Below are 26,908 nucleotides of genomic sequence, written 5' to 3' on the forward strand. Positions count from 1 at the left end.
CTCCCGCTACCCCTCCTCTGCTCCCACCCCCCACCTACGCCTCAGCTCCCGCTACCCCTCCTCTGTTCCCACCCCCCACCTACGCCTCAGCTCCCGCTACCCCTCCTCTGCTCCCACCCCCCCACCCACGCCTCAGCTCCCGCTACCCCTCCTCTGCTCCCACCCCCCCACCTACGCCTCAGCTCCCACTACCCCTCCTCTGCTCCCACCCCCCCACCTACGCCTCAGCTCCCGCTACCCCTCCTCTGCTCCCACCCCCCCACCCACGCCTCAGCTCCCGCTACCCCTCCTCTGCTCCCACCCCCCCACCTACGCCTCAGCTCCCACTACCCCTCCTCTGCTCCCACCCCCCACCTACGCCTCAGCTCCCGCTACCCCTCCTCTGCTCCCACCCCCCACCTACGCCTCAGCTCCCGCTACCCCTCCTCTGCTCCCACCCCCCACCTACGCCTCAGCTCCCGCTACCCCTCCTCTGCTCCCACCCCCCCACCTACGCCTCAGCTCCCGCTACCCCTCCTCTGCTCCCACCCCCCCACCCACGCCTCAGCTCCCGCTACCCCTCCTCTGCTCCCACCCCCCCACCTACGCCTCAGCTCCCCCTACCCCTCCTCTGCTCCCACCCCCCCACCGACGCTTCAGCTCCCGCTACCCCTCCTCTGCTCCCACCCCCCCACCCACGCCTCAGCTCCCGCTACCCCTCCTCTGCTCCCACCCCCCCACCTACGCCTCAGCTCCCGCTACCCCTCCTCTGCTCCCACCCCCCCACCTACGCCTCAGCTCCCGCTACCCCTCCTCTGCTCCCACCCCCCCACCTACGCCTCAGCTCCCGCTACGCCTCAGCTCCCGCTACCCCTTCTCTGCTCCCACCCCCCCACCTACGCCTCAGCTCCCGCTACGCCTCAGCTCCCGCTACCCCTTCTCTGCTCCCACCCCCCACCTACGCCTCAGCTCCCGCTACCCCTCCTCTGCTCCCACCCCCCACCTACGCCTCAGCTCCCGCTACCCCTCCTCTGCTCCCACCCCCCACCTACGCCTCAGCTCCCGCTACCCCTCCTCTGCTCCCACCCCCCACCTACTCCTCAGCTCCCGCTACCCCTCCTCTGCTCCCACCCCCCACCTACGCCTCAGCTCCCGCTACCCCTCCTCTGCTCCCACCCCCCACCTACGCCTCAGCTCCCGCTACCCCTCCTCTGTTCCCACCCCCCACCTACGCCTCAGCTCCCGCTACCCCTCCTCTGCTCCCACCCCCCCACCCACGCCTCAGCTCCCGCTACCCCTCCTCTGCTCCCACCCCCCCACCTACGCCTCAGCTCCCACTACCCCTCCTCTGCTCCCACCCCCCCACCCACGCCTCAGCTCCCGCTACCCCTCCTCTGCTCCCACCCCCCCACCCACGCCTCAGCTCCCGCTACCCCTCCTCTGCTCCCACCCCCCCACCTACGCCTCAGCTCCCGCTACCCCTCCTCTGCTCCCACCCCCCCACCTACGCCTCAGCTCCCGCTACGCCTCAGCTCCCGCTACCCCTTCTCTGCTCCCACCCCCCCACCTACGCCTCAGCTCCCGCTACGCCTCAGCTCCCGCTACCCCTTCTCTGCTCCCACCCCCCACCTACGCCTTCAGCTCCCGCTACCCCTCCTCTGCTCCCACCCCCCACCTACGCCTCAGCTCCCGCTACCCCTCCTCTGCTCCCACCCCCCACCTACGCCTCAGCTCCCGCTACCCCTCCTCTGCTCCCACCCCCCACCTACTCCTCAGCTCCCGCTACCCCTCCTCTGCTCCCACCCCCCACCTACGCCTCAGCTCCCGCTACCCCTCCTCTGCTCCCACCCCCCACCTACGCCTCAGCTCCCGCTACCCCTCCTCTGTTCCCACCCCCCACCTACGCCTCAGCTCCCGCTACCCCTCCTCTGCTCCCACCCCCACCTACGCCTCAGCTCCCGCTACCCCTCCTCTGCTCCCACCCCCACCTACGCCTCAGCTCCCGCTACCCCTCCTCTGCTCCCACCCCCCACCCACGCCTCAGCTCCCGCTACCCCTCCTCTGCTCCCACCCCCCACCTACGCCTCAGCTCCCGCTACCCCTCCTCTGCTCCCACCCCCCACCTACGCCTCAGCTCCCGCTACCCCTCCTCTGCTCCCACCCCCCCACCTACGCCTCAGCTCCCGCTACCCCTCCTCTGTTCCCACCCTCCCCACGCCTCAGCTCCCGCTACCCCTCCTCTGCTCCCACCCACGCCTCAGCTCCCGCTACCCCTCCTCTGCTCCCACCCCCCCACCTACGCCTCAGCTCCCGCTACCCCTTCTCTGCTCCCACCCCCCCACCCACGCCTCAGCTCCCGCTACCCCTCCTCTGCTCCCACCCCCCCACCTACGCCTCAGCTCCCGCTACCCCTCCTCTGCTCCTACCCCCCCACCTACGCCTCAGCTCCCGCTACCCCTTCTCTGCTCCCACCCCCCCAACCACGCCTCAGCTCCCGCTACCCCTCCTCTGCTCCCACCCCCCTCGCTCACTCCTCTGATCCCACCCCCTCACCCACGCCTCAGCTACTGTTACCCCTCGTCTGCTCCCACCCCCCCACCCATTCCTCAGCTCCCGCTACCCCTCCTCTGCTCCCATCCCCCCACCCACTCTCCGACTCTGCCAGGCCCAGGTGCCCTCCCTTCACCACAGGGCTGGGAATTGTCTGAGCAGTCACAGGGGTGCTGGCCTCCTCACTCTCAAAGGGCCAGCGCCTGCCTGGGTTGGCATCTTTCAAATGCTTGCAGACCGGGTTTTGACCTTGACGTCACTGTCCTGCCCCTGCTCTTGCTGAGCACGTCCGACCGTCCCTGCGCCGGAGCCAATGAACTGCCCAGACGCCGTGGCATAGACGGGACATGCAGGTTCATTTCCTTTCCCTCCATCCAGCACTTGCATGGGAGCCTGACTCCATCCACCAACGCTGCCGCTGTCCCCGGCGCCGTTCGGACGGGACTGTCCCCGGGCTGCCAGCTGGGGCAGTGGGGACGGAGGGCGGGGAGTCAGCGACCCCCTGGCTGCCTGTCCTGCGCTCAGACCGCTCCCCACAGCCTCCCTTCATCTCCCAGCCGCCTGGTCCCTGGCCCTCTGCCGACTCCGGGTCTGGTATCATGTTCTGGGCAGAGGGGCGAGTCCCCAGCCAGCGCAGGGAGCGTCCGTCCTCCCCCCCAGGCCTGCGCCCGAGGGACAGCTCTGGTCTCCCCTGGGCGCTGTGGTGCTCCAGGCCTCTCCATATCCCTGCAGGCTGTTGCTCCAGCTGCCCCTCCCTGGTCCTCTCCAGAGTCTCCTGGCGCCACTGGGGCCTGCAGGGAGCAGCCGGGCGGGGCAGCGTCTGATCCCTGCAGCCTCCTGCCCAGCAGCCCGCGTGGCAGATGCTTGTGTGAGGCTCACCTGGGTAGAGACGGGCGCAAAGAGCAGCCTGGTTGCTATGGCTACGGAGGAGCCATTGGCGCCCCCAGGCTAGCTGAGCGTCTCTGCAGAGCCGTGTGAGCCCCCGGGTACCGCCGCAACGCGCCAGCCAGAGCCTCGCCGCCTCCCAGGTGCTGGGGGCCCGGAGCAGCCGGGGGCTAAGCCCGTGGAGCAGGGCGAAAGGCAGGGTAGCGGTTACCATGTGGAGCAAGGCCCGGCCCTGGCGCGGCCACGTCCGGCACCGAGGGGCGTTTCAGTCCCAGACTGGTGCAGCGCAGCGGGGGGCTGTCTGCTCTGCAACCTGGGTCCCCCTGCGCTGGGAGGGGAGATTCTCACTGACTCCCCCAAATGTGGATTAACCAGACACCCAGGCTCAGCGCCCAGGGAGAGACAAAGGGAGGAGGGGAGACCAGCACCTGGCTGGGGGGCAGGGCTGGAAGGGACAGTTGTTTTAGTTTCTGTCTGGTATGATGGAGGAAGCAGCCTAAGCAAGGGGCTGGGATTTAGGGGCCCAGTCTCCCCCATCTCAAGGGGGCCAGAGGCATCCTAGGCCTGCCCTGGAACCAGCTTACATCTGTGCTGAGCTGTATCCCGGAGAAGCAATAAACTCCCCTGTTCTACTGGCTGGGGGAGTCTGTTTGTGCCACTACTGGGGTGCAGGAGGCAGGGGGACCTGCCATGCCACCACAACTGGACATGCATTTGGAGCCCTTTCCGACGTGCAGCTGCTTTGCCCGCGCACCTCGGCGTGTGCACGTGAGCGGACGTGCCTGGCTGGGCAGAGCCCTTTCTTGCCCATGGCACGTAGCAATCCCAGATGTGACTGTCGCACACGTGCACGAGAGGCGTGCAGACTGGGCCTGGAAATTAGGCTCCTTCAGTCTCGTGCACAGGGCCATTGAGAGGATGGCAAACAGGATTTATGCTGAGGACCAGGCATGGAGTCAAATCCAGCCCCGCTGAGGCGTGTCTGAGAACTGTTACAGGGAAGGGAGCCGGGGTCGCCCCTCCCTGCCTGCGCTGGGACCAGCACTCGCTTGTCCAGGGTGCTCTGCGTGTGCGAAATGTGCTTACAAATGTGGAAATTCTGAGCTGCAGCCGCAATGTCTCTGCAGAGCCCTGGCCAGGGCCGGGGGGTCTCTGCCCGGGGCAGGGATGCTCTTTGCTAATCAACGCTCACCCTGCGCCTTCCGGCGGGACCCCAGGGGATCCACCAGGGAGGCCTTCACAGGGAACAAAACAGATTAGGGATAATTAACGTCCACATGCCAAAGCACTAATCTGGTTTGCGGGAGGGTCTGGGGAGGGGAGTTTAAGCCGCATGTGCAAGCCGCACGGGGGGGGCGGGGGTGGTGGCGGCTGGTGCAAATCCTCTGAGTGGAAAAAGGTTGTGAAATGCTCCGAACAGTATCCTCGGGCCACAGCAAACACCTGCTCCCTGGCGCAGGCCCGGATGCAGGGACTTCTGCAGGGGAGGGGGTTGTAAATGTGGACATGGTGTGAACGCAGCCCCATGGTCACTCAAGCAAGCGGGGAAATCAGCCCCAGCCCTCCTCCAGCCAGCCAGAGCATGGGGCAGTGCGCGGCTCCCGCCCTCCCCCGGCCGGCCGGGGCACGCTTACCTGGGGGACCTTGTCCAATGAAGTGTAAAAACATAAGCAGCAAAGCCAGAAAGGAGCGTGAAGAGCAGCCAGGCAAACCCTCAGCAAGTAACAGCAAAATGTTCTGTACGTACGTCAGAAGCAGGATGCCGGCTAAACAGCCAGCGGGGCCCTTGGACGCTGGAGATGCCAAAGGAGCCCCGGATGCTCAGGACAAGCCTCTGTGCAGAGCAGAGGCTGGGGATTGGCTGTTAGAAGCACGTACTGTCTGGTCCCCCTCGCCTCCCCCCCACGCGTGCCCCCGGCCGTGGCGTGTGGCCCACTCCTCTGCATGGCAGCCGGGAAGCAGCAAGTTGGGGAAGAGCCTCCCTCCCCGCCCCAATCCCCTGGGGTCCTCGCTCTGCTGGAGCAGCAGCTAATCTGGTTAGCCATAATCCTGGGCTGCGGGGCTAGCCCGGGAGCCAGCGCGGGGCTGGGCAGTGGATTAGCTCTGATCCCTTAATTGGGGGCAGGCTGCATGTGACTATAAATAGCCTGGCCCCCCCTTGCCAGGTGCAGGGCTCAGTGCAGACCCCCAGGCCCTGCCAGGCTGGTCTCAGCATGTCACGGGGCCAAGGGTCCCCCAACTTGGCTCGGCTTTGCCTGCGGCAGCCAGAGGCAGGCGTGGGGCAGGGCCTGCATGTTCCCAGGCACCCCAAAAGCAGGGCTGCTCTGCCCCCCGGGGCCACAAGCCACAATGTCAGAGCAAGGCTGGGCACCTGGGGCGGGCGTGGCCCTTTGCGGAGGCTGGGGCTGCTCTGTCCCCACCCCCCCGGGGCCCGCCCCTAACGCTCCTCTCGTGGGCAGGCTGGGGTCCTGGTGCGGCGTCTGGCTCCTGGTCACTGTGCTACCCCCAGGCGCCTTCCCTGCTGCACTAGCAATGGGAGCTGACACTGCTGAGCCAGCGTTACCGCCCCCACATTACACCTGGGGAAACTGAGGCACAGGGCAGCAGAAGGACTTGTCCCAGGTGTCTCAAGGCTAGGGGCTGGGAATGCAGCCTGTGCTAACAAGCAACCCAACCCTGCCTCCTGCCTCAGAGCACATGCTGCTGTGGGACCCCCCGGGCTGGGTCACGGGCTGGAGTGCACCCAGGCAGGCGTGCCGTGGCCCAGCAGGGCATGCGGAGAAGGCCCGCTGCAGGTGTGAACGCGCAGCCACTTCTGCATGCAGCCAGAGCCGCCACGGGTGGGCTCAGGAGCTGGGCAGCCTCCCCGCTGTGCACCCCTCCCCACACAGAAGCCAGTGCACCGAAAACAGCCCTGGCCAGGGGGTGCCCATGTGGCACCCCCAGCTCAGTGACATGGCACGGGAGGGGCAGGGCCCAGGCGCACAGGGCCGAGCCGCTGGGTCAGAGGGAGCCGCGCCTGAGGGCCCAGTGTGGGGAGGGCTCAGGGGGCAGAGAGCCCAGCATGCGCCTGCTACAGCCTGGCGCTGCTTGTGACGGCACGTTGGGGTCCCCCGCCTTCTGCACCCCCGAAAGGGCACGGACAGACTCCACCAGCCAGTAGAACAGAGGGAGTTTATTGCCTCTCCAGGATACAGCACAGCACAGATGTCACCAGGTTACAGGGCAGGCCTGGGATGCCTCAGCCCCCCTTGATATGGGGGGGGGTCCGGCTTCTAACCCCCCCAGTCTGTTGCTGAGGCTGCTTCCTCCATGCTCCCAGACAGAAACTAACTAACTCTCCTCCAGCCCTGCCCCCCAGCCACGGCAGCATCCCACCTTCCTTTGTTCCTCCCCATGGGGGGTAGCTGGTCAGACAGGTTTGGAGCCCCCTTTGCATAATGACCAGGCAGCAGAGGTCACCACAGCCCTAGCAAGGCCCCCCCACTACGTCACACTGCTGAGCCTCCCTTGTTCCCATGGCGATGGCGGCCTGCCCAGCAGCAGGGATTGGGCCCAGGTCCTGGCACGTCCAGGCGACAGACGGAGCAGCGCTGGGCCTGCTGTGGCGCCCGGTGGACGGGGGCAGTCGGATAACACTGCCCCCCGTGAGTCGACCCCGCAGCACAAAGGCAACTGCCGGAGCCAATGCGGGGGCAGCTGGGCAGGGCTCCGTGGGGCGTGCCCGTGACACGCACTAGTGACGGGCGGCACGGGGGCGCGGGGAGCGAGGGGCCGCACGCTTGCCCCTTTGCCAACGGCTCTTCGCAGGCTCAGGGATTCCCTTTGCAGCGGTGCCTGACCCCCCCCAGTGTCCTGCCAGGCCTGCGGCTGGGCCCTGGGGCGCTCCATAGCGAAGCAGGGCCTGTCTCTGCATAGGGAGCCCCAGCGGCCGCCCACAGCCCAGGCTCCGGGCTGGCTGGCTTCCAGGCCCGCGGAAGGCCCAGGGGGCTGGTTAAGCTCGTAGCTTTCAATTTGAGTCTTCAGGAAGCTGGCGGCTGCGGTTCCCTGCCAGTGATTGAATCCTTCCCTAAGGAGCAGCTCGCTCAAGGCCAGTGCAACCGGCGGTCCAGGCTGCCTCGCCACAGCAACCGCCCCGTGCCGGCCGGGAGGAGCCCAGCGCTCCTCCCCTGGCCCGTGGCCTGGCACTCCGGGGCCCCGGGGCACGTTCGCCCATCTCTCGAGGGACACGCTCGGGTTTCCCCCAGCTCAGCTGCCTTCTTGGCGCCTCTGCCATGGGGTGTGCAGGACTCTGGCTCCCTCCCTCCCACTCGGCGAGCACCGGCCCGGTACGCCTCCTGCCCGGCCTGGGAGTGGCCCAGCGCCATGTCCCCGGGCAGAGGGAGGAACCTGCCTGGCTGCATCTTGCGGGGAGGTCGACTAGCTGGGGCTGAAAAATGGGCTCAGCTCTCTCAGGACCGCCTGGCCCCTCCCCTCCTGCACTGGTCTGGCCCCTGCTTCCTCCCCAGCAGCGCACGGATACCCTGCGCCTTGGTGAAACCCGCCTCCGCCCCCACAGCAGCCCCTGCCCACGGCCTGGCACTGGGCAGGATGGAGCCGGAGTCTGGATCCGCACGTCCCACCAAACGTCTGGGGGGGGGGGACGGGGCTTGGCCCATTCCTGAGCTGGGTTGGGTCCAGCTGCACAGTTTGGCTCTGGAGACCCACACTCCCCTCCCCAGAGTGTGAGGGGGGAGGACCCAGTGTCCGGGTGTCAGCCAGGCCCCCGGGCGCTGGGGCGAGAGGGGCAGAGCCCACCCCAGGGCGGCCGTGCAAAGCTGCCCAGCAACACTAGGGGCGGCGGCACCGTGCTGGTCCAGCGAGTGCTCGGTCCCCGCACCAGCAGCCCGAGCTCGCGTTTCCAAGCCTCCTTCCACTCGGTCCCTGCTGCTTCCCGGAGGCTGGCTCCTGGCAGCAGGGACGGCCCTTTGCAGCGGGCAGGGCCGGCGCCGTGGGTCCTGGCTGCAGCCCGCTCTCTGCCCTGCACCCCCGGATGAGCAGTGACAGCCGCTGCCCAGAGAGACGGCCGGGCTAGGCCGGAGGGGACGGCTGCCATGGAGACAGAGGAGCTGCTCAGGGCACCGGGGAGTCCTTTGTTCCTCTGGTCCCCGGTGCCACTGCCCCTCCCCTGCCAATGGCCAGTGCGGAGCCCAGTGCCGGGACATCCTGGAGCCAGCCCGGGTAGCCCAGCAGGAGTCTCATTCACGGGGGGGGGGGGGAGCCTCCCTTTCTCCTGGCTGCTCTCCCCAGGGAGACTCGCCTCCCCCCGCGGGCGTTGGCTGCTCACCACTGTGAAAAGATGGTTCCAACAGCGACCAGCAAATCTTGCAGAGGGGTCACCCTGGCCTCAGCGTGCTCTGCCGCCTGCCTGGATTGGGCTGCAGGCTCCGGCCTCAGGCGTCCCGTGGAACAGTCTCAAGGCAGCCCCGCCTGCGCCGCGTCCGGTCAGTGACTCCTTGCCCGCTCCAGGGCTGTGTGGCTGGGCTTTGTTCCTCGCACCAAGACAGACCTCCCGGTGGCCCACTGAGTCTGCGTGTGGGGCTCGCGGCCCGGCTCAGGGAAGGCACGAAGCCACAGCCTGTAGCTCTGGGGCCTGCTTTCCCGCGGCTGCTCTGCTCTGTTCACTGGCTTTATCCCGCCCCTGGGATTTCTCTGCCGTTCCTCTTCGACCTTCGCACTGGTCGGCTACAGCAGCACCGGGCCTGGGTCTGCTTGGGGGTCTGGGCTGGATGCAGGCGCTGTCCAGGAACCGGGGGACTGAGCAGAGCATGGCTGCCACCAGCGTGAGCTTCGCTCATCCCCAGGGCCTGGGGACACGGGGCCGTTCAGAACACACCCTAGCACCCTGAAGGGAGGGAGGGTTCTGGAGTGGCCTAGGGCTTGGGGCGGGGTGGGGCAGGGCAGGGAGGGGCCTGGAGAGAGGAAAGCGCAGCACGTCTGGGGTGAACAATGTCCCGCACATCACCGGAGTGAGTGGGTGTTACCCACTGACACCTGTGGCACTAGATCTACATTTGTGGTCGTCTCTAGGTGCCACGGGACTAAGGTCACTTGAAAGGCACAGATCACTGGTGATGGGCCCAGGGCCGAGAGTGAATTTAAATGGAACAGGTGCAGGGGAGGCTACTAGGGCGATCAGAGGAACAGATGGGAAGAAGCTACAGGAGCCTGGCAAAGGGAGGCTGAGAAGTTCTGGTTGCTCTCGGTAAGTACAAGCCGCTCTCTATGAGGCTAGAGCAGCTATTGGCGCTAAGGGATGCTATTGGCACAAGCACAAAAAGATAGAGCAGCTTACAAGGGCATCACGAGGAAGGAGAAAACCCGTTCTCCTTGGCTTCCGAGGAGAGAAGCAAGGGGCTTGAACTGCAGCAGGGGAGGGTCAGGTCGGGCATTAGGAAACACGTCCTGCCTGTCCCGATGGTGAAACCTGGGAATAAATTGCCCAGGGAGGTTGTGGAATCCCCGTCTGTCACGCAGCAGACTCACCAGCATGGCACCTTCCGCTGGTTGCCTTGGGGAATTAGCTTGTTTCATTGGGCGCCTCCCTCCAGCGGGTATCTCCCAATGTTCCTTAACCCCAGAGTCCTCTTCAGGACACGGCCCCCCGGCAGTGCCCACGCCAGTCTCTCTGCATCCCCTTCCGGGGGGGGGGGGGGGAATGTTTAGTGCACTGCACACTCCAGGCTCTGCCCCTCCCCAGGGGTCCCGAGTTCTTTGCCCAGGGAACATCCAGTTCCTCTGTCCTCACCTGGCCTCAGTGACCCATCTAGCCCCTGCCTCGGGGGCAGGCTGCATCTGTAACGGCCACTCAGCACTGGCAAAGGGGTGTGGGCCCGCTGCCCCTGCCTTGCAGCCTGGGGCTTACTTGGCCAGAGCCTCCCCAGCCCTGCCTGCCTTCCCCAGGAATCCTCCTGCTCTCCCCCGCCCACCAGGAGTCCCTCTCTATCCAGCCCCCAGCCCGGCCCTGGGGCTTCACTCGCCGCCCTCCCTCAGGGCTGGGGCTCTGCCCTTAATGGGCCGGTGCAGGGCAAACTGGAGATACCTCAGAGCAGGTTGGACAGACGCCCGTCAGGGATGGTGCTGGGTCCTGCTGTGAGGGAGGGGACTGGACTGGACTCGCTGACCCCCCAAGGCCCCTGGCAGGGTCCCAAGGTTCTGAGGCGCCGTGAACTGGCTGGGAAGCGGAAGCTGATTTCTAAATAGCGGAGCCCGAGTCTCCTGCAGGATGTGGCGGGGAGACCAGGCCAGGCTCGGAAAGGAGTGTGAGAAATGGGTTCTGGGATGATAGGAGGGCATTGCCGGCAGGGGCCAGGAACCGGCTCAGTGGCCCAGCAGGTCCCGGCCAGCCCCAGGGCTGTAGGATGGCAAACTCAGCTTTCCTTTGCTGGGTGAGGCAATCCAGTGCTGGGTGGCCCCGGGGACCTGGCTCGGCTGAAAGCCTCCCAGCCCCAGCTCTGTGGAGGGAAAGGTCTTGGCGTCAGCACCAGCTTTGCAAAGGAAAAGGGCTCCGTCCTTGCAGACCTAGGGTGTCGGCGCAGGGAAGGGCCTGTGACTGGCGAGGGAGCTTCAGGAAGGCGTTGCGGGCGCTGGGAGTTCTGCCGTGGGCTCTTGCGGATATGGCGCTCGCCGTCGCGTGGAGCCTCCCGGCCCCGCCTGGAACCGATGACTTCCCGGGGCTCGGCTTGAGACAAAGCGGCTCCCCGCAGATGGGTGCAGCCATGTCAGCCTAGTCACCCGGCAGCTCCTCAGGCGGCGTGCTGCCAGCTGAGGCTCCCAAGAGGCGTTCCCGGCTCCTCTCCTCGACCAGGCCAGCGGAACGGCACTGGGGGGGATTCTACCAGCTGCCTCGGCCCTGTAGAGAGCACAGGCGCCTGGGGATGGCGTTTATTGTACTTGTGGGTCACAGTAAAGTCTGGGGTACTGCAAAGCAGAGGCCCCCAAACATGTCCATGAGGAGACCCCATAGGCCTCAGGGGTCTAGGCACCAGGCTGCTATTTCAAACTCAGGTGGCTGCAGCTTGCTGGGTACTCGCCTGGATTTGTGTTTTGTGCTGGAGAGGAAAAGAAATCGCCCGGGCGCTGTGTTTGCTGGCGTTAGCCACCTGCAGCTACCTGGGGCGTCCCGGCTGTGGTGCAAAGTGGTATTGAAACCGCCTAGCCAGACAGCTGTGTCCTCGCCCTGCCCTTACAGGGGCCACCTGTCCCTCCAGATTGCTGAGCGCAGGGATCTGAGCAGCAAGGCCTTTGCCAGAGCAGACTGAGCGGTGCCTGCTGCCTTCTCACCCAGTGCAAGTGTGATTTGGGGCTGTACAGCTGGCTCTCGGCATGCACCCGGGACAGTTCGAGGCCTGCTCAGTGCAGGGATGCACTGTAGACTGCACATGCAAATTGGAGTGTCTGGCCCTCCCCACACAACTTGCAAGAACCATTTTGAGGCTTTATTCAAATGCGTGGCCCTCAGTGCAGTACGTGGACGAATCATCTGAGGCAACACACATGGTCCCATAGGACACCCCCTTCTTGCAGCCGTGTGAACATTTTACATAGCAATCTGGGAAATATGATGGGATACAAGGGCAGGGCCTGATGCAATGAACCACACCCACGCCGTTCCCCTGGCTACCCCCTACTTACCCATGGATCGATTATTTTTCCAAGGACAAGCCTTTCCCTGAGCCAAAGACCTGCAGGGGCCAGCCACCAGGAGGCGCTGTGTGCACGAGGTGAATCTGAGGGTCACATTAATAGTAAAAAGACTCAAACCAGATTTTCCCACCCTCCTAGTGAAGAGATTTCCATGCTGATTAGCAGGATGAGGGAGGAGAGGGGAGGGGCTCTGTATAGGGGAAGGGTTTAAGTAGGGGCTCAGAATTGTTCATGAAAGTGCTCTGGAAGCTTTGCAGGAGAATCTGGAGTATTTCTTCCCCTGTCTGCTTCGCTGTATTTCTGCAGGCCCATCCCGTGCTCCAAGTCCTCCCATGTCTATGGCATTTTGGAAGTGTAACGTGTGTAACGGCAGCTACAGCAAAGACAGGGATTTTCTTGGCGAGACTGAAGAACAGACGTCTGGGATCATATCTAAAAAGAATTGCACCGCATTTGCCAAGAAGCATTTCCCAAAGCTTCCGGGGGTGGTAGGTTGGGGCACCTGTTGAAGATCTCGGTGGACACATATCTGCCCTCATCTAAAGGCCCCTCCCTCAGCCTAAGGGGAGGAGCCACTGAACCCAGTTACCAACTGAAGTTGGGGGACATTACAACTAATGGGGGGGGGGGCAAATTGAACCATGTTTCCAGGGGCTACTTAGGCACGTGAAAACTCAAGGTTTTTGTCAGATAATTTAGTGGCTGGCTGACAGGAGCCCCATGTCTAATTCTGACACAACAGCCCCGCTCGGCTCTAGTACTAACATGTTCTGCCACCTCGTAGCAAGGGACACTGTTGGGTTTAGAATTGCAATCCACATTCGTTCTTTGTTCCTAACTCTGCAGAGAGACCCCCCATCGGGACTCCTGGGCTCTCTCTGCTCCAGGTCTAGTGGTTACAGCCGGGGCAGATACATCTGGACTCTATGGAAGAACATCAGAACGGCCAGACCGAGTCAGAGAACAGTCCATCCTGCCCACTGTCCTGTTGGCCCACAGGGGCCAATGCCAGGCCCCCAGAGAGAATGAACACAACAGGCAACCACTGAGTGATCCACCCCATCACCTATTCCCAGCTTCCGGCAAACAGAGGCGAGGGACAAGCAGAACATGATGTTGGATTCCTACCCATCCTGGCTAATTGCCATGGAGGGACCTAGTCTCCAGGAACGTATCTAGTTCTGCTGTGAACCCTGTTATAGTCTTGGCCCTTACAACATCCTCTGGCAAGGAGTTCCATAGGTTGACTGTGAAGAAATGCTTTCTTTTGTTTGAAATCTGCTGCTTATCAATTTCACTGAGGGGATGTCTACACTGCCACCCTAGTTCGAACTACCCTGAGTGACATACCCTGAGTGACTCCTAGTTCTTGGTGCTATGTGAAGGAGTAAATAACATTCCTTATTCAGTTTTTCCACATGATTCATAGTTTTATAGACATGTCATGTCTCCCTCTTGATCATTTTTTTCCAAACTGACAAGTCCCGTCTCTTTCATCTCTCCTCATACGGAAGGTGTTCAGCGCTCCTGATCATTTCAGTTGCCTTCTCTGTACCTTTCCCAAATCCGCTCTTTTTTGAGATGGGGTGACTAAATCTGCACACAATGCTCAATATGGGAATTTATCAAATGGCAAGATGATATTTTGTATCTTGTTATCGATCCCTTTCCTAAGGCGTCTCAGTACTCGGTTAGCTTTTTTCATTGCCACTGGACAGGGAACTGATATTTTCAGACCACTATCCACAAGGACTCCACAATCTCTTTATTGATGGATTCGGTTAATTTAGACACCAATGGTTTGCACGTGTGTTTGGGATTATATTTCGCATCTGAGGAAGTGGATGCTAGCCCAGCAAAGCTGATGCCCAAATAAATGTGCTAGTCTTTATGATGCCACAGGTCTCCTCATTATTTTTGCTGAAACAGACCCACAGGGCTCCCCCTCTGACACTGTTTTGTCTTGTGCGTTGCTTTGCATTTTGCAGCATTGAAGTTTATCTGCCATCGTGTTGCCTGGTCAGCCAGTTTTGGGGACTCCCCGTGAAGCTCTGTGCTAGGCTGTGTAGACCACTTTGTACAAAATTCCGGAGGGCTAGATCCCCAAACTGCTAGATCCCCAAACTGTGCTCCCCAAATGGTGCCTCCGAATAATGGCAAATGAGTATAGGAGTCAAGCATCAGAGGGGTAGCCGTGCTAGTCTGGATCTGCAAAAGGAGTCCTGTGGCACCTTATGGACTAACAGACGGATGGGAGCATACGCTTTCGTGGGCAAAGACCCACTTCGTCCGATGCATGTGAGTGGGTCTTTGTCCACGAAAGTGTATGCTCCCATCCGTCCGTTAGTCCATAAGGTGCCACAGGACTCCTTGTCCAGTACAGGCGTGAGGGACACCAGGTCATAATAAAGGAGCCAGAAGGGGACCCCAAGCCTAGAACCTCAGACTGAGCCCATGTTCCTCCAAGGCATCCAGGGACCAGGCCGGGGAACTCTGTTTGGGTATGTGACCCAAGGGAGGAAGGGAAACAACCCCAATAGTCAGAGAGCACCGACCTGCCTAGCCCCCTCCTGGTTTATCGCTAGCCGGCGTGGCGGCGCCAGGAGAGGCTGAGGGCTCTTGTGGGCCGGGGCTGGGGGGTGCACACAGCAGGGCTGTGCAGGAGCCAGAAAGGGGCGGAGATGCTCGGGCCTCTCTGATGCTGCAGAAGGGGACAGGTGCTGGGCTCCATGAAGGAGCTTCCAGCCGGTCTCCCTGGCGAGCTGGAACGCGGGCTGGGCCGGGCGTGGGGACGACGGGGGAGTGTCCAGGGGCTCCCCTCGGGGTGTCCGAACGGCACCAGGCCCGAGCGGACGGCGCAGGCGGGGCCCCGTTTGTTTTTCCTGGCTGCGCTCTCCGGGCGTGCCGGGGCCGGTCCCCCTCGCGGCCCGGCCGGAGCGGGTCGCTGTTGCCCCGAGGATCCCCGCCCCGCTGGCGCCCCTCTCCGCCTTTTGTTCCCAGACCGCGCGCGTCACCGTCTCGGCGGCCGCGGGGCGGGGACAGCCAGACGCGCTGCGCTGCGGCCGGCGGAGGAGGCAGCCCCGTGGCGAGCTCAGAGCGCAGCGCAGCGCCCGGCCAGCCCAGCCCGGAGCCAGCCGCGGGCCCGGGGGATGCGCCCCTGCGGGCCGAGCCTCCGGCGCCGGTGAGCTGCGCGCAGCCCGCATGGAGGCGGCCGAGGCGGAGCCGCCGCCCGAGAAGAAGAAGCTGCCGCGGGCGCCGTCCCCGGCCCGGCCCAAGGATGTGCCCGGCTGGTCTCTGGCCAAGAGCCGGCGCAGCCACCCCGGCGCGCCCGCCGCGTTCTGCGGGAAGCCGGGCGCGGGGCCCGGGCAGCGGCGGCCGGGCGGGGGCAGCGGCGGCCGGCCGGAGCGGAAGGGGAAGCCGCCGCAGGCCGCCGGGGGCCGGAGCTGCGGGAAGGGGGCGCCGGGCCGGGCCGGGGCCAAGTCGAAGGGGCGGTGCCGGGGCCCGGCCGGGGAGGAGCCGCCGCCCGCCCGGAGCCTGACGGACAGCAGCTCGGAGGGCTCGGACTGCAGCGCCGCCGAGGAGGCCAAGCTGCCCTCGCTGGAGCTGGGCGGCAGCGACCCCGAGTCCCCGGGCAGCGCCCCGGCCCGGCTCGCCGCGGGCCCCTCCCCGCTGCCCGACGAGCCCTCCAGCTCCATGGCCAGCAGCCGCCTGCCGCTCAGCGCCTCGCTGGCCTTCTCCGACCTCACCGAGGAGCTGCTGGACGCGGGGCCCGAGGGCCTGGCGCGGGAGCTGGAGGAGCTGCGCTCCGAGAACGACTATCTCAAGGTGCGGGGCCGGGGGCGGGCGGGGGACGCCGCTCGGGTGGTGTTGGGTGAGGTCGGGGCGAGCCCCGAGCCCCCCTGCCAGGGACTCGCGCGTCTCGCGCTCCCGGAACGCCAGTACCGCTGTAAACGCCTTGCTGCCGGTTCGATGCCCTGCGGCCGGACTCTGCCTGGCTGGGCCTGCCACGGGCGGGCGCTGGGCGGAAAGGCTCGGGGTGCGGGTCACTCGGGCACTCGGGGCCGCTGGGAGCCTGGCGCACAAGATGCAGGTGCCTGGCTCACGCTCCCCCTCGGGCAGTTGGGTCGGTCCTGCCTTGGACAGGGGGCTGGACTTGATGGCTCCTGAGGGCTCTGCCCACCTGGGATTCTCCCCCCCGGGAGGGTTTTTCCCTGAAAGCCCTTGGCAGGAAGTGGCTTCTAGGCCAGGCCCCTCCGCCCGGAGCAGAGCTGCTGCAGATGTTCGGAGTCGCCATGGCAATGGAAGGACCTTTCCTCGCCCTCCGCAGCAAGTCACGACTGCTCCAAACTGGGCCCCCGCTCCTGGGGCCTGTGCCACACCCTGCCCGCCTGCCTGGTGCGGGGGTAGCCCTGGCGCAGGGCAGGGGCCGCTCAGCACAGAGTCAGTTTGCCGTGCTCTGCCGGGCCTGGCCGCTCACAGCAAAGCGATGCTCTCTCAGCCCTTGTGAGCATCCACCGCCCGTGACCCCAGCGGCTGGCTCGCCCAGCCTGCGCCTCGTTTCGGGAGTCGATTTTCCAAATCGCGTCGTTTCCATTGGCTCTTCCTCGCATGCACTGCCAGCCTGGCGCCTGCATGTGCCTCGGGCCTTTTTCCAGGCCCGTGGCTCTGCCGTCCGATTCATTAGCCCTTGAACCAGGATTGTCGATGGGTTACAAGGGCTTTGGCAATAGGGAGCTGGTGCCACTGCGCGGCGTGCTCTGTGATGCGCAGGCTGGAGACTACAGGGGACCGTGCTTTGAGGGAAAGGGCTCAGAAAGCCGGCAAATGAGGCTGGCCAGGCTGCAGGGATGGGCCGCCCCCAGGTGTTCCCAGGGGCCGTGGTGCAGGTTGGGCTGCGTGTGGCAGGTTCTGTGTCGGGAGGGCCACGTCACACGGGGCCGTGTTGGGAAAGGGGAGTTTATGCCTTGGCCCCAGCTGCTGCCGATGCCTCAGAGAGAGCAGCTCGGAGGCGGAGGCCAGGCGGTTATGGGCGTGTTGGGATTTCAGCTCCGAGGTGAGCGCTGGGCAGAGGGACCCCACGAGGACGCTTGCTCAGGCCTCGCGTCCGTCCGCAAAGCGCTTGCTCCCCGCTGGGCGAGGAGGGCGGCGCTTGGGTTCTGCTGGGCAGCGAGCTGGGAAGCCCCGGAGTGCGTTGGAAACAGTTCTGTCTGTCCAGCTGTGACTCCTTTCTGGTGACTGCGTGGCACACGCCTCTTACTGCCCCTGGGAGGGGTCAGCCGCGAGGCCTCCGGCGGTGCCAGTGGCAGCACCTTTCCCTGGTCACCTCTGCTGCTGGGCCGGAAAGGGGCAGGGTTTCTGCTGGGGTGGATTTCTCAGCCGTGCCGCTGCTCCCCCTTCGCGAGGGCGACGGCCGTGTTCTGCAGAGGCGCTGGGGCTGCAGGCTCAGGAAGCCGGTGCAAGGTTGGCTTCAGGTGTCACTTCTGGAGGGTTTGCTTTGCAGCCGTGGGGCGAGACGCTTCTTTGCTTGCAAAGGGAAAGCAGCAATTCTGTGGCCGTGAGGCTAGGCACTCGCCAAGCAGAGCTCGGCCGGGGCTGGTGGCGGGCTGCGAGCCCTCGAGGGTAGCAGGCTTTCCGCGTTTCAGTCGCGGAACGCCGTACAGGCTGTGGAACGTAACGCTGTTCTCCGATGCCAGGGACGAGGTCCGGGCGGATGAGTGACGCTCCGCCGCATGGGGAGCGTGGGCCAGGGTCAGCAGCTCTGATCGCGCCTTTCGCACTTGTCTATCCGCGTACTCGAAGCTTGTTTCCGGTTACTCTCCTGAGCCCCTGCCCGGGGCCGCGGAGTCCTGCGCTGGGCTCCAGACGCGCCCTGCGGTGCGCTGCCGGGGAAAGCTCGTTGCTGTGTGAATTCTGCAGCTTTTCCCGCAGGGCTGCACAGGAAACCCAGCGTGGTAGAGAGGTTCCAGGGAGCCGCGGGATAGAACGATCCCCACGTTGACTCATGTTCTCGGGCTGCTCGGTGTGAAGGCCAGAGGGAAGCGTTGATCAGCAAGTCAGTCGGAGCGTCTAGGAGACAGTCCAGAGAGTCTGCCGGGGGGTCTCCGAGGCAGCAGCGGGGGACACGCGGCTCCGGGAGCCAGTGCTCGTGGGGGAGCTGGTGTAACAGCGGCTGGCGTTAGTTTCAGTGGCTACATGTGTACAAACCTCCCATTTTCCCATCTCTAGCCGGGTGCTGCGGCAGGGACGCCAGGGAAGGGCAGTTGCAGGGTCCGCTTGCTCTGCCTCTCTGGGGGGGTCCTGACTGCTGCTGCGCCATGCCAGGCCCTCCTGGTATCCCCAAAGCCCTGTCCTTGGGCGGGGGTGCCATGGGAGGGAGAGGGCGGGCCGATGGCAGGAAGGGCAGGGCCCGCTCCCCCGCCAGGACCCCGGGCCACGTTGCACAACTGCTCCAGCGAGCTGGAAGTTTGAGCCCCCGGCCTGGGAGCAGCAGGGCCATATCTCCCAGCATCCCCAGACCCCTCCTGTGCCCTCGCCTGGAGGCCCCGCTGTACCCCAGGCCCCTCCACGGTGGCCTCACCTTGCAGCTTGCACCCCCTGCTGGACCCTCAACCCACCCACCCTTGCTCCAAATGACTGAGTGGGCCAGAATATTTGCCGAGCTGGCAGCCCCCCTCCCCCAACGCCCTGGGTGGCAGAAGCTTTCCTTGCAAAGCGCAGTTGGGGGGTTCCCCAGTGAGTATTGCTTCCCGTCTGGGCGATGTCGCGATGCAAAACAAATACACTGATTCCCCCCCACCCCCCGTCCTCTCTGCTGCCCAGGGGCCCACGGGACTAAGACTAAGAGGGGATGTTTTGGTGGGAGTCCCTTGGTAAAATAGCAGCCCTGCTGGGCAGGATCTCTGTGCTGTGCCGAACCTGCTGGGTCTGATCGGTAGCAAGATGGGCTGGAACCAGAGCCACGTGGAGCCCCTGGTGGGGAGTGGAGTCTCGGTGGCTCTGATTTTTGCAGACTCCTCGGCTCAGCTCTGGGCTTGTCCGGAGAGCTGGCGGCTCGCACCTGGCCTGGGGAGCAGGGACGAGGCAGAGACCCTGGGTGTGCTGGTCGCTCCGGAAGAGCACTTGGGCAGAAGCCGGGAAGATTGTCCCCGAAGCCTCTGACTCCGACGGCTGGTCCCTCGGCCTCGCTCTGCGCCGGGTGCTGGAGGAGAGGACTGCCCCTCGCTGACTCCTCCCGGAGCTGGGGGCGGGAGCTCTGCTGCGGGCACCTGCCCTGAGCCGCCTCCGGAGTCTAGTGAGAGCCTCCCCTGCATGTTCCGAAGGCAAGCGCGTCCCAGGGAGGGGCTGTGCCTTTAAGAGCCCCCCTGCCTGCCTGCCTGCCCCCGTGGCGGGCTGCGATGTGATCCTGCAGCAGCTGCTGGGCACCGGGGCTCTAGTGTGGGCCAAGGGGAGGGCAGAACCTCCAGCCCAACCCCCCTCAGGCAGGCGACACTGACAGATGGCCGGAGACCTGCCACTGCCCAGGGCTCCAACCTGGCTCTGCTCCTCCCCGGCTTGGCTTCTCGGCGCCCCTCCCCTGCCAACAGCCTTCCCAGTTGCTTTGTGCTATTTTGTGCTCGGCGGGGCCCCGGGGCGCTGTGCTCGGTGGGGCCCCCGGGGGCGCTGTGCTCGGCGGGGCCGGTCGATGCTCTTTCCTGCTCTCACCTCGCGGAACAGGAGATGCCCAAAGACCGTGCTGCTGATCTGCTGTGGGCACCCCCCCCCCACACCTCCTCCGGCAGAGGCACCGGACCCCAGTGTGACAGGACCCCAGAGGCTGCTGCTGGTTTTCAGATGGCCACAGCTCCCATCTGAAGCCAGGGGCTTGTGGCTCCGTGTGCCTCTGCTCCTGCCTGGGAGTTGCCCCCGTGCCAGTGGCCGCAGAGCGTAGGGCGCCGCGTGGGCCAACCTGCCAGCTGCGTGGGCCTGACTGTGGGGTGGGGGTGAGGACGAGACTCTGCAGCCCCTTTGGGTTTGAAACCCTGCCCCTTTGCGTTGGCGTGGCGCCAGGTGTTGCGAATCTGGAGCAAGCCTCAGCTGCAACTTGTTCGCCTTGCCCCGACCTGTTTGGCTCTGCTGGCGGGGTGGGGGCTGTGGCTGGCCCTACAGCCCAACCTCCATGCAGCCCAGATGTGCTGGAGCTGGTGCTTTGCCCAGCCCTGTGGGACGGAGCCGGGCCGCGCCGCCCTGCCCCCTCCGGTACTGCAGCTCCGAAGCGCTGATGCCAGCCTGGCGCTGGGCGTCTCTGTGGAAGGCGAGGCCGAGGCACTGGAGCCCCGTGGAAGCCGGGAGCGCAGCGGCTCCCAGCTCTCCGGGCCGGCGTTCCCCTTGTCGGGGCCGACTGGCCCGGAAAGCAGCTCGCTTGCAGAACGAGACGCGCAGACGCAAACCCTGGCCCCGTGCCAACGTGCTCCCGGCTCGGGACAGCGCCTAGAGCCATGGGAGCCGGCCTGGTCTGCAGGACACGCGCTGCCCTCGCTCCTGCCTGGCCGGTGACATCCCCTCACCACCGCGCCTGCCCCGGCTGAGGCCGCAGCTCTGGAGCCGGGCAAGGTTTTCACAGGCAATTGGTTGATTTTGTGTCCCGGCTTGAGAGGGGTAAAGGGGCTGAGAGGCCCCTGGAGCCAGGATTTGGCCCCAGACTCGAGAGGGGAGCAGGGGTAGGGGCTGGTCCCCCATCCCTCAGCCAGGTCTGTCCCAGGCCCGCTGGCACCACAACCCCGTTCTCCTGCAGCAGGTGCTGTCCCTGGCGCCGGCTCAGCGGGCAGCTGAGAACAGACCCTACCTGGAGCAGAGGCAGCGGCAGACAAGGTCTTGCTGGCCTTGGCGTGATTCAAGCAGCCACACGGATCGGGGGGGACGCGCATCGGGGGGGACGCGCATCGGGGATGGTCGCTCTTGTCACCCGTGTGTGCAGCCCTGGTGGCAGCCGGCAGCCCTGCGTGGGGCTGGGTAGTGGGTTTAAATGTGGCCCTTGCACCCTTTGGGAGGGGCCCAGGAGCTGTTTTCGGTGCTTCGTAGCTCTTGGCCTGTATCCCCTGAGCTGTGCCAGGCCCCCGTGCGCAGGCCTGCAGCAGCGGAGTGGGTGGGGTCAGCTGTGCCCGTGGGTCGGGGCCCGGGGGCTTAGGGCACAGCCTGTCGTGGGGTCAGGAAGCCTTGGCAGTTTCCTTCTTGCTCGTCCCCGTGGGAGTCCCATCTCGGTTCCCTGGCAAGCCCTGGCCTGATCCCCTCCCTGGCACTAATTGAAAGCTGCTGCTTTTGTTCTGGACTCTCAGCGGAGGTGTCGCCTTGTCGTTGCTGGCTCGTAATCCCCTTTGACAGGCGGATCACAGCCACCCAGCGCGGCCCAGCTGCGGCAGAGCGATGGGCTTCTGCCCCCGTCCCATCCCGCCCTGCCCGCAGCCCCTTCGCCGCGCACGGACACTGCTCCTGCGCCTGGGCTTGCCGTCCCTCGTGTCCCGACGCAGAACGCAGGCTCCTCCCTGTCTGTCCCGGTGCGAGCGGCCCCGTCCTCTCCAGCAGTGACCTGCGTCGGGAGAGCCCCTCCGGGCTGGCAGTCGCTCGCTGTGCCGGCAGGCAGGAGGGGGCGTTCCCTCTGCTGTCCTGGCAGCCCCGCGACGCTCGCGCCCAGTGGTTGGTGCCAGGGGGTCTCGGTGTGACGGGGGCATGGTACGAAACGTCCTTGGGGCAGTTATAACCTGCTGCGCCGAGTCACTCCGCTCCGTAAGCCCAACCCTGCTGGCTTCGGGCCGGGGGCTGCGCACGACAGGGAAATCGTGCCCAGGCGGGCGTGTTTGCCAGGCTGGATCCTAAATCTCTCGGCGCCCGTGCAGCAGGTTCATTGCTGGTGGCTGGCCCTTTGCCCCTTGTGCTTCCTGCAGGGCAGGGTGTCCAGCGCTGCAATGCAATAGGCACAGCCCAGCTCCAGAGCTGCTTTTCTCCAGGGGCGGGTCTGTCCGGGGTTGTCCCTGAGATACCTCGTCTGCGCTGCCCAAAATGGGGCAGGGACTTTTCCTGAGTGGGAGCAAGTAACGTGCAGCCCGTCCGTGTTAGTGACCCTGGGCCTTGCCCTGCTGTCACCGTGCTCCGAGGACTTGCCTGCGCGTCGGTCTCTGGTTTTAGGGCTTTCTGAGGGTCTTCCCAGGCTCCTCTCTACATGAGACCCAGACTACTGGGTCGCCTGCTCGCTTTGCTGCCTCCCCGTTCTGCATCTGGCCCAGCGGCCGCTGGGGTCAGAGTGGGGACCGCGGGGCGCCTCCCGCCAGGTGACCACGAGCGGCTGAGTTCTGTGTTTTCTCTTCCTCAGTCTGATTCCTGGCGGAGCTTGGCTGCTGCAACACAGCTGTGCCTGTGGCGCGGGTCAGTGTGGATGCAGCCTGGGCCAGGCTGGGCTGGGCCGGGGCTCAGCTGAGGGCGTCCGCTCAGGGCAAATCGCTCATACTCAGGGCTCTGGAGACCTTCCCAAACAGGCCACAAACTAGTCCCACTGAGCGCTTCTGCTGCCGATCTGGCCAGCCAGAAGCCTCATGAGCAAAACCCCTCGGACACCCCAGCTCTCTCCATGCCCCAGACATCCCCGGGCCTAACACACAAGTGGGGGGTTTAGGACCCAATCTCACCTTCCCCGAACGAGTTCTGTCTGGTCCCAAGACACCAGCCACAGGTCCTGATCAATTTACACTCTGGATCTTACCCGCTGGGCCAGTCCTTTAGAATCTACCATCTAACGGTTTATTGCCACAAGAACGAAAAGCCTGAGAGTGAGGCTGTTAAAGTATCGTACGTTACATGCATCGAATCTCCCAGTTCTCGGTGCAGCTTCTAGCAGAGATGTTACAGCTGCTGGCTTAAAAGTCCTTGGTGCACATCCTGTGTCCGGATGGGTCCACAGTTCTTCCCGGCTCGTTGATCCCTGTGGGGCTGCCTCTGGGACGAAGAGCTGAGCTGAGCACCAAGATGGAGTCGGCCACATGGCCTATTTATATTGCCGCCTGGCTCTTCCAAGCTGCAGACAGTCTCGTGGTCAGTGGCCAGGCACCTAGATTCCTTCCCAGGTGGGTCTCTGGTACTTAAGAGACCTATTGTCCCTGGAGCCTTGCTAATTAGCATGTCCATAGGCTGAGCCCATTGCTCAGCCACGTACCAAGAAACTTCCAGTCTCCGTGCAGAGTCCATGCCTATAGCTCCACACACAGACATTAGACAATCACATGAGTAGGATGTACAGGCTCAGTAGATGGGAAGCTCCCATGGCCCCCTTCGTACCCACTTTTGGGGCAAACCCCCCCATGGGCGCTGCAGTGACCTGGCTGCTTCCCTTGAACTCCGGTAACGTGACACAGCCTGGGCCGAGAGGAGCCTTCTCCCACTGGTGTACCAAGCAGCTCCCCGCCAGGCGGCAGCCGGCTGGCCCTGGGGCTGCCTACACCTGGGTGGTAGGCTTGAGTCCCTCACTTGGGAGTGTGGATTTCACACCCCTGAGCAATGGACCTGGGCCAGCCTAATTTCCTGAATTCTCTCTTGTTGGGGAGTCTCTCCGGGGCTCACTGAGCATCCAAGCGGTGTCTCCTGGTTCTCCTTCAGCCTCGGTTTTTGGCTGATTTCTCCCCCCCCCCGCCCAGAACTGGAGCAGGCTGGATTTTCCTCTGCAGAGACGGAGCTCGTTTTCCCTTTGGGTCCTGTCTGCCACGTCTTATGTCAGGCTCCTGGGACGGTCTGGGTCTCCCCAGCGCTCTCCAGAGCCTTCGCGGCCCGAGTTCATGCTTCGCTTGGCAGCTCAGGTCCTTCGCTGGGCAGCGTCTCTCGAACTCCTGGGCGGGTTGCTCGTGCTCAGCCCGACAGCTGCTGGTGCTTCTCTCTCGTTTCCTGACGAGCAGCTTTGCCAGGGGAGCTGCCCAGTCTGAGGCAAAGGTCATTGGGCTTTGGCCCGGTTCCCCGACATCCTGCTGACTCGGGCTCCCTGCTCTGCCTTCGTTCGTGTTCCCGTCTCTGCTCGCCCGCCCGCCCTTTCCTTCCGCCCCCCTAGCCCGCCTCGCCCCTGCCGCCCCTCGCAGGCCTTGGCGCTTGCTGGGACCTGGCCTGAGCGTTCCGCTTGGGAGCCTCTCGCCCGGCGGCTGCTCCCTGCCCTTCCACCGGCCTCTGGCTTTGCCTGCCTTTCTGTTGCCGCCCTGTGGCTTCCGGCTGCGGTGTTCCTCTGGGCCCCCCCCCACATGCGCGCAGGGAGAGCAGCAAGCCCCGTTGGCCTCTGCAGCCTGCTCTTCAAGTGAGCCCTTCTGCCTGGCTTGGCCCCTGCACTGCCACCGCCCCCGGCTCCCCCCAGTTAACGCCCCAGAGACCAGCATTACCCTGCATCAGCCCCCGCTGGCTCCCTGCTGGGTTCGATTCCCAGCCCTGGAAGGGCCTCGAGAGGCACTGAGTCCAGTCCCTGCCCTCACGGCCGAACCCAGCATCCCTGGCAGGCGTCTGTCCAACCTGCTCTTCAATATCCCCAGGGGTGGAGATTCCACAACCTCCCTGGGCAACTTATTCCAGTGTTTGACCCCCCGGACAGCTGGGAAGTGTTTCCTAATGTCCAAGCTAAACCTCCCTTGCTGCAGTTTAAGCCCATTGCTGCTTGTCCTGTCCTCAGAGGCCAAGGGGAACAATTTTTCTCCCTCCTCCTTGTGACACCCTTTTAGGTACTAAAAAATCGCTCTCGTGTCCCCTCTGCCTTCTCCTTTCCAAACCAAACAAGCCCAATTCCTTCAGCCTTCCCTCATAGGTCGTGTTCTCTAGACCTTTCATCATTCTCATTGCTCTTCTCTGGACCCTCTCCAATTTCTCCACATTTTTCTTGAAATGCGGTGCCCAGAACTGGACACAATCCTCCAAGTGAGGCCTGACCAGCGCAGAGTAGGGCGGAAGAATGACGTCTCGTGTCTTGCTCACAACGCTCCTGTGAATGCCTCCCACAATCCTGTTTGCTGCTTCTGCGACAGTGGCACACTGTTGAGTCATTTAGCTCGTGGTCCACTCTGACCCCTAGATCCCTTTTGCAGCACCTTCCTAGACAGCCGCTGCCCATTCTGGGTGTGTGAAACGGATTGTTCCTCCCTACGTGGAGCACTTTGCATTTGTCCTTATTAAACTTCATCCTGTTTCCCTCAGACCATTTCTCCAGTGTGGCCAGGTCATGTTGAATTATGACCCGTCCTCCAGAGCACTTGCCCCTCTCCCAGCTTGGGATCCTCCGCAGACGTACTAAGCGTGCTCTCTGTGCCCGATCTCTGTGCCAGGAGTCTCGTCTTACAGACCAGTACTGTGGGATGTCCCGGCTCTTGGACCAGGCTCACTTTCTCTCCCTGGGCCCGCTCTGGAGTGCGGTTGGTCTCTGTTTGCTGGGTGTGCCGGAGCCAGCCTGTGGCCAGGTCTGTCTGAAGTGGGGATGTGGCTCCCATTGCAGGGAGCTGGCTTAACAGCTGGCACCCGTGCACACCGGCTTCGGGGGAGCTGACTGCCGTGCCGCGAGGAGTCAAGGGCTCCAGGGCTACGTACCTGAACCCTGTGGAACGCCGCTAGCCTGAACGAGCTTGGGATGAACGGTGTCGTGAGAGGCTGGGCTCCGTGCTTGGTTGCAGCCTTTACTGCGCGGGGGCCTGTCCCGCCTGGCGCTGAACCTTGGCCCTGGCGGCACTGTGGTTAAAATCCCGCCGCCGGCCCGTGCCTGCCACTCGGGCTCACGGGGCTGGCCAAGGGGCTGCTTAGCGGCAGTGGCCATGGGACCCCGCGAGGGAGGGGCGCCCCCTCGGCGTGAAGCGGCCAGCCCGGTGCGGTCGCCACAGTGCAGATGTGCCCGTTGAGCCAGTGGCAGAGCGCCCGCCGGCTTCCGCGGAGTCGCGATTTCACGTCAGGTGTTTCATGTGTTTTAAACCCTTTCTAGTGTTTTGTCCCTGCCCGTTATAAAAAAGCCAGGGCCAGTAATCCCGCGGGAAGGGGGCGAGGGGCGTCGCGGGCAGCAGCGGAGGCTGTCTCGGGGGTGTGCAGAGCAGAGCTCTGCAGTCATGAATCCCCAGCGTGAGAGAGGGGGGTGGGTGCTGGGGGGGGCTTCGCGTGTGTGTTGGAAATGAGTGCTGGGGTGTGTGTGTGCGTGTGCTGGGCATGAGCGCTGGGGGTGTGCGTGAGCCGGTGCAAGCACTGGGGGGGGGTTGTGCGCATGTGCCGGGTATGAGCGCTGGGGTGTGTGTGCACAAGCAGGGGGTGTGCGTGTGCTGGGCGCGAGTGCTGGGGTGTGTGCATGTATCGGGCGCAAGCGCTGGGGTGTGCGCGCATGTGTGCCAGGCAGGAGTGCTGGGGGGGTGGTGGCGTGAGCCCTGGGGCAGGGGAGGGAGCCCTGGCTCCGTGGCTGCCCAGCCATTGTGCTGCGGGGTGCGTGCGAGACCTGAGGCGCTGCTGGCTCTGTGCTGGCCTCTGGTTCCGTGCGTGAGTCTTGTTTGGCATCTGAGGCTGGTCTTGTGAGGTCAGGCAGCTCTTGGGGGTGCCGGGTTCCTTACATTGGAGGCCTTTCTCCCCAGCCCCCCGTGTCCTGTGCTCTGTGCTGCCCGGCCCCGCCCCTGCGTTGGTCTCCTCCAGGCGCTCCAGTGACCCCGCCCTGCCTCAGCATGGCAGGCTGCTGCTCCCGCCGCACGCCCTGGCCCGGGGCCGCGTTCGCTGGGTGCAGTGGCAGCCCCCGTGGTTCGAACAATGCTGCTCTCTTCCCAGGCTGCTGCCTTTCTCCAGACGCGTCGCCCGCGAGGCC

The 26,908-nt window shown here is 64.4% G+C and overlaps 1 protein-coding gene across 2 annotated transcripts in view; it reads left to right on the forward strand.

The window, feature by feature from the left end:
• Positions 1 to 14,988: 14,988 nt before the first annotated feature.
• Positions 14,989 to 26,908, forward strand: part of MTCL2 (microtubule crosslinking factor 2) — a 41,951-nt gene continuing 30,031 nt past the window's right edge. The window contains exon 1 of one of the 2 annotated variants that reach the window (XM_075901484.1): positions 14,989 to 15,924. In XM_075901484.1, the coding sequence (XP_075757599.1) occupies positions 15,301 to 15,924 (624 nt within the window). In that variant the 5' untranslated portion in view covers positions 14,989 to 15,300. The remainder of the gene's footprint in view (positions 15,925 to 26,908) is intronic. The other variant, XM_075901483.1, reaches the window with a different exon arrangement.

Source organism: Pelodiscus sinensis, chromosome 18 (assembly GCF_049634645.1).
Source record: "Pelodiscus sinensis isolate JC-2024 chromosome 18, ASM4963464v1, whole genome shotgun sequence".
Taxonomy (NCBI): Eukaryota; Metazoa; Chordata; order Testudines; family Trionychidae; genus Pelodiscus; species Pelodiscus sinensis.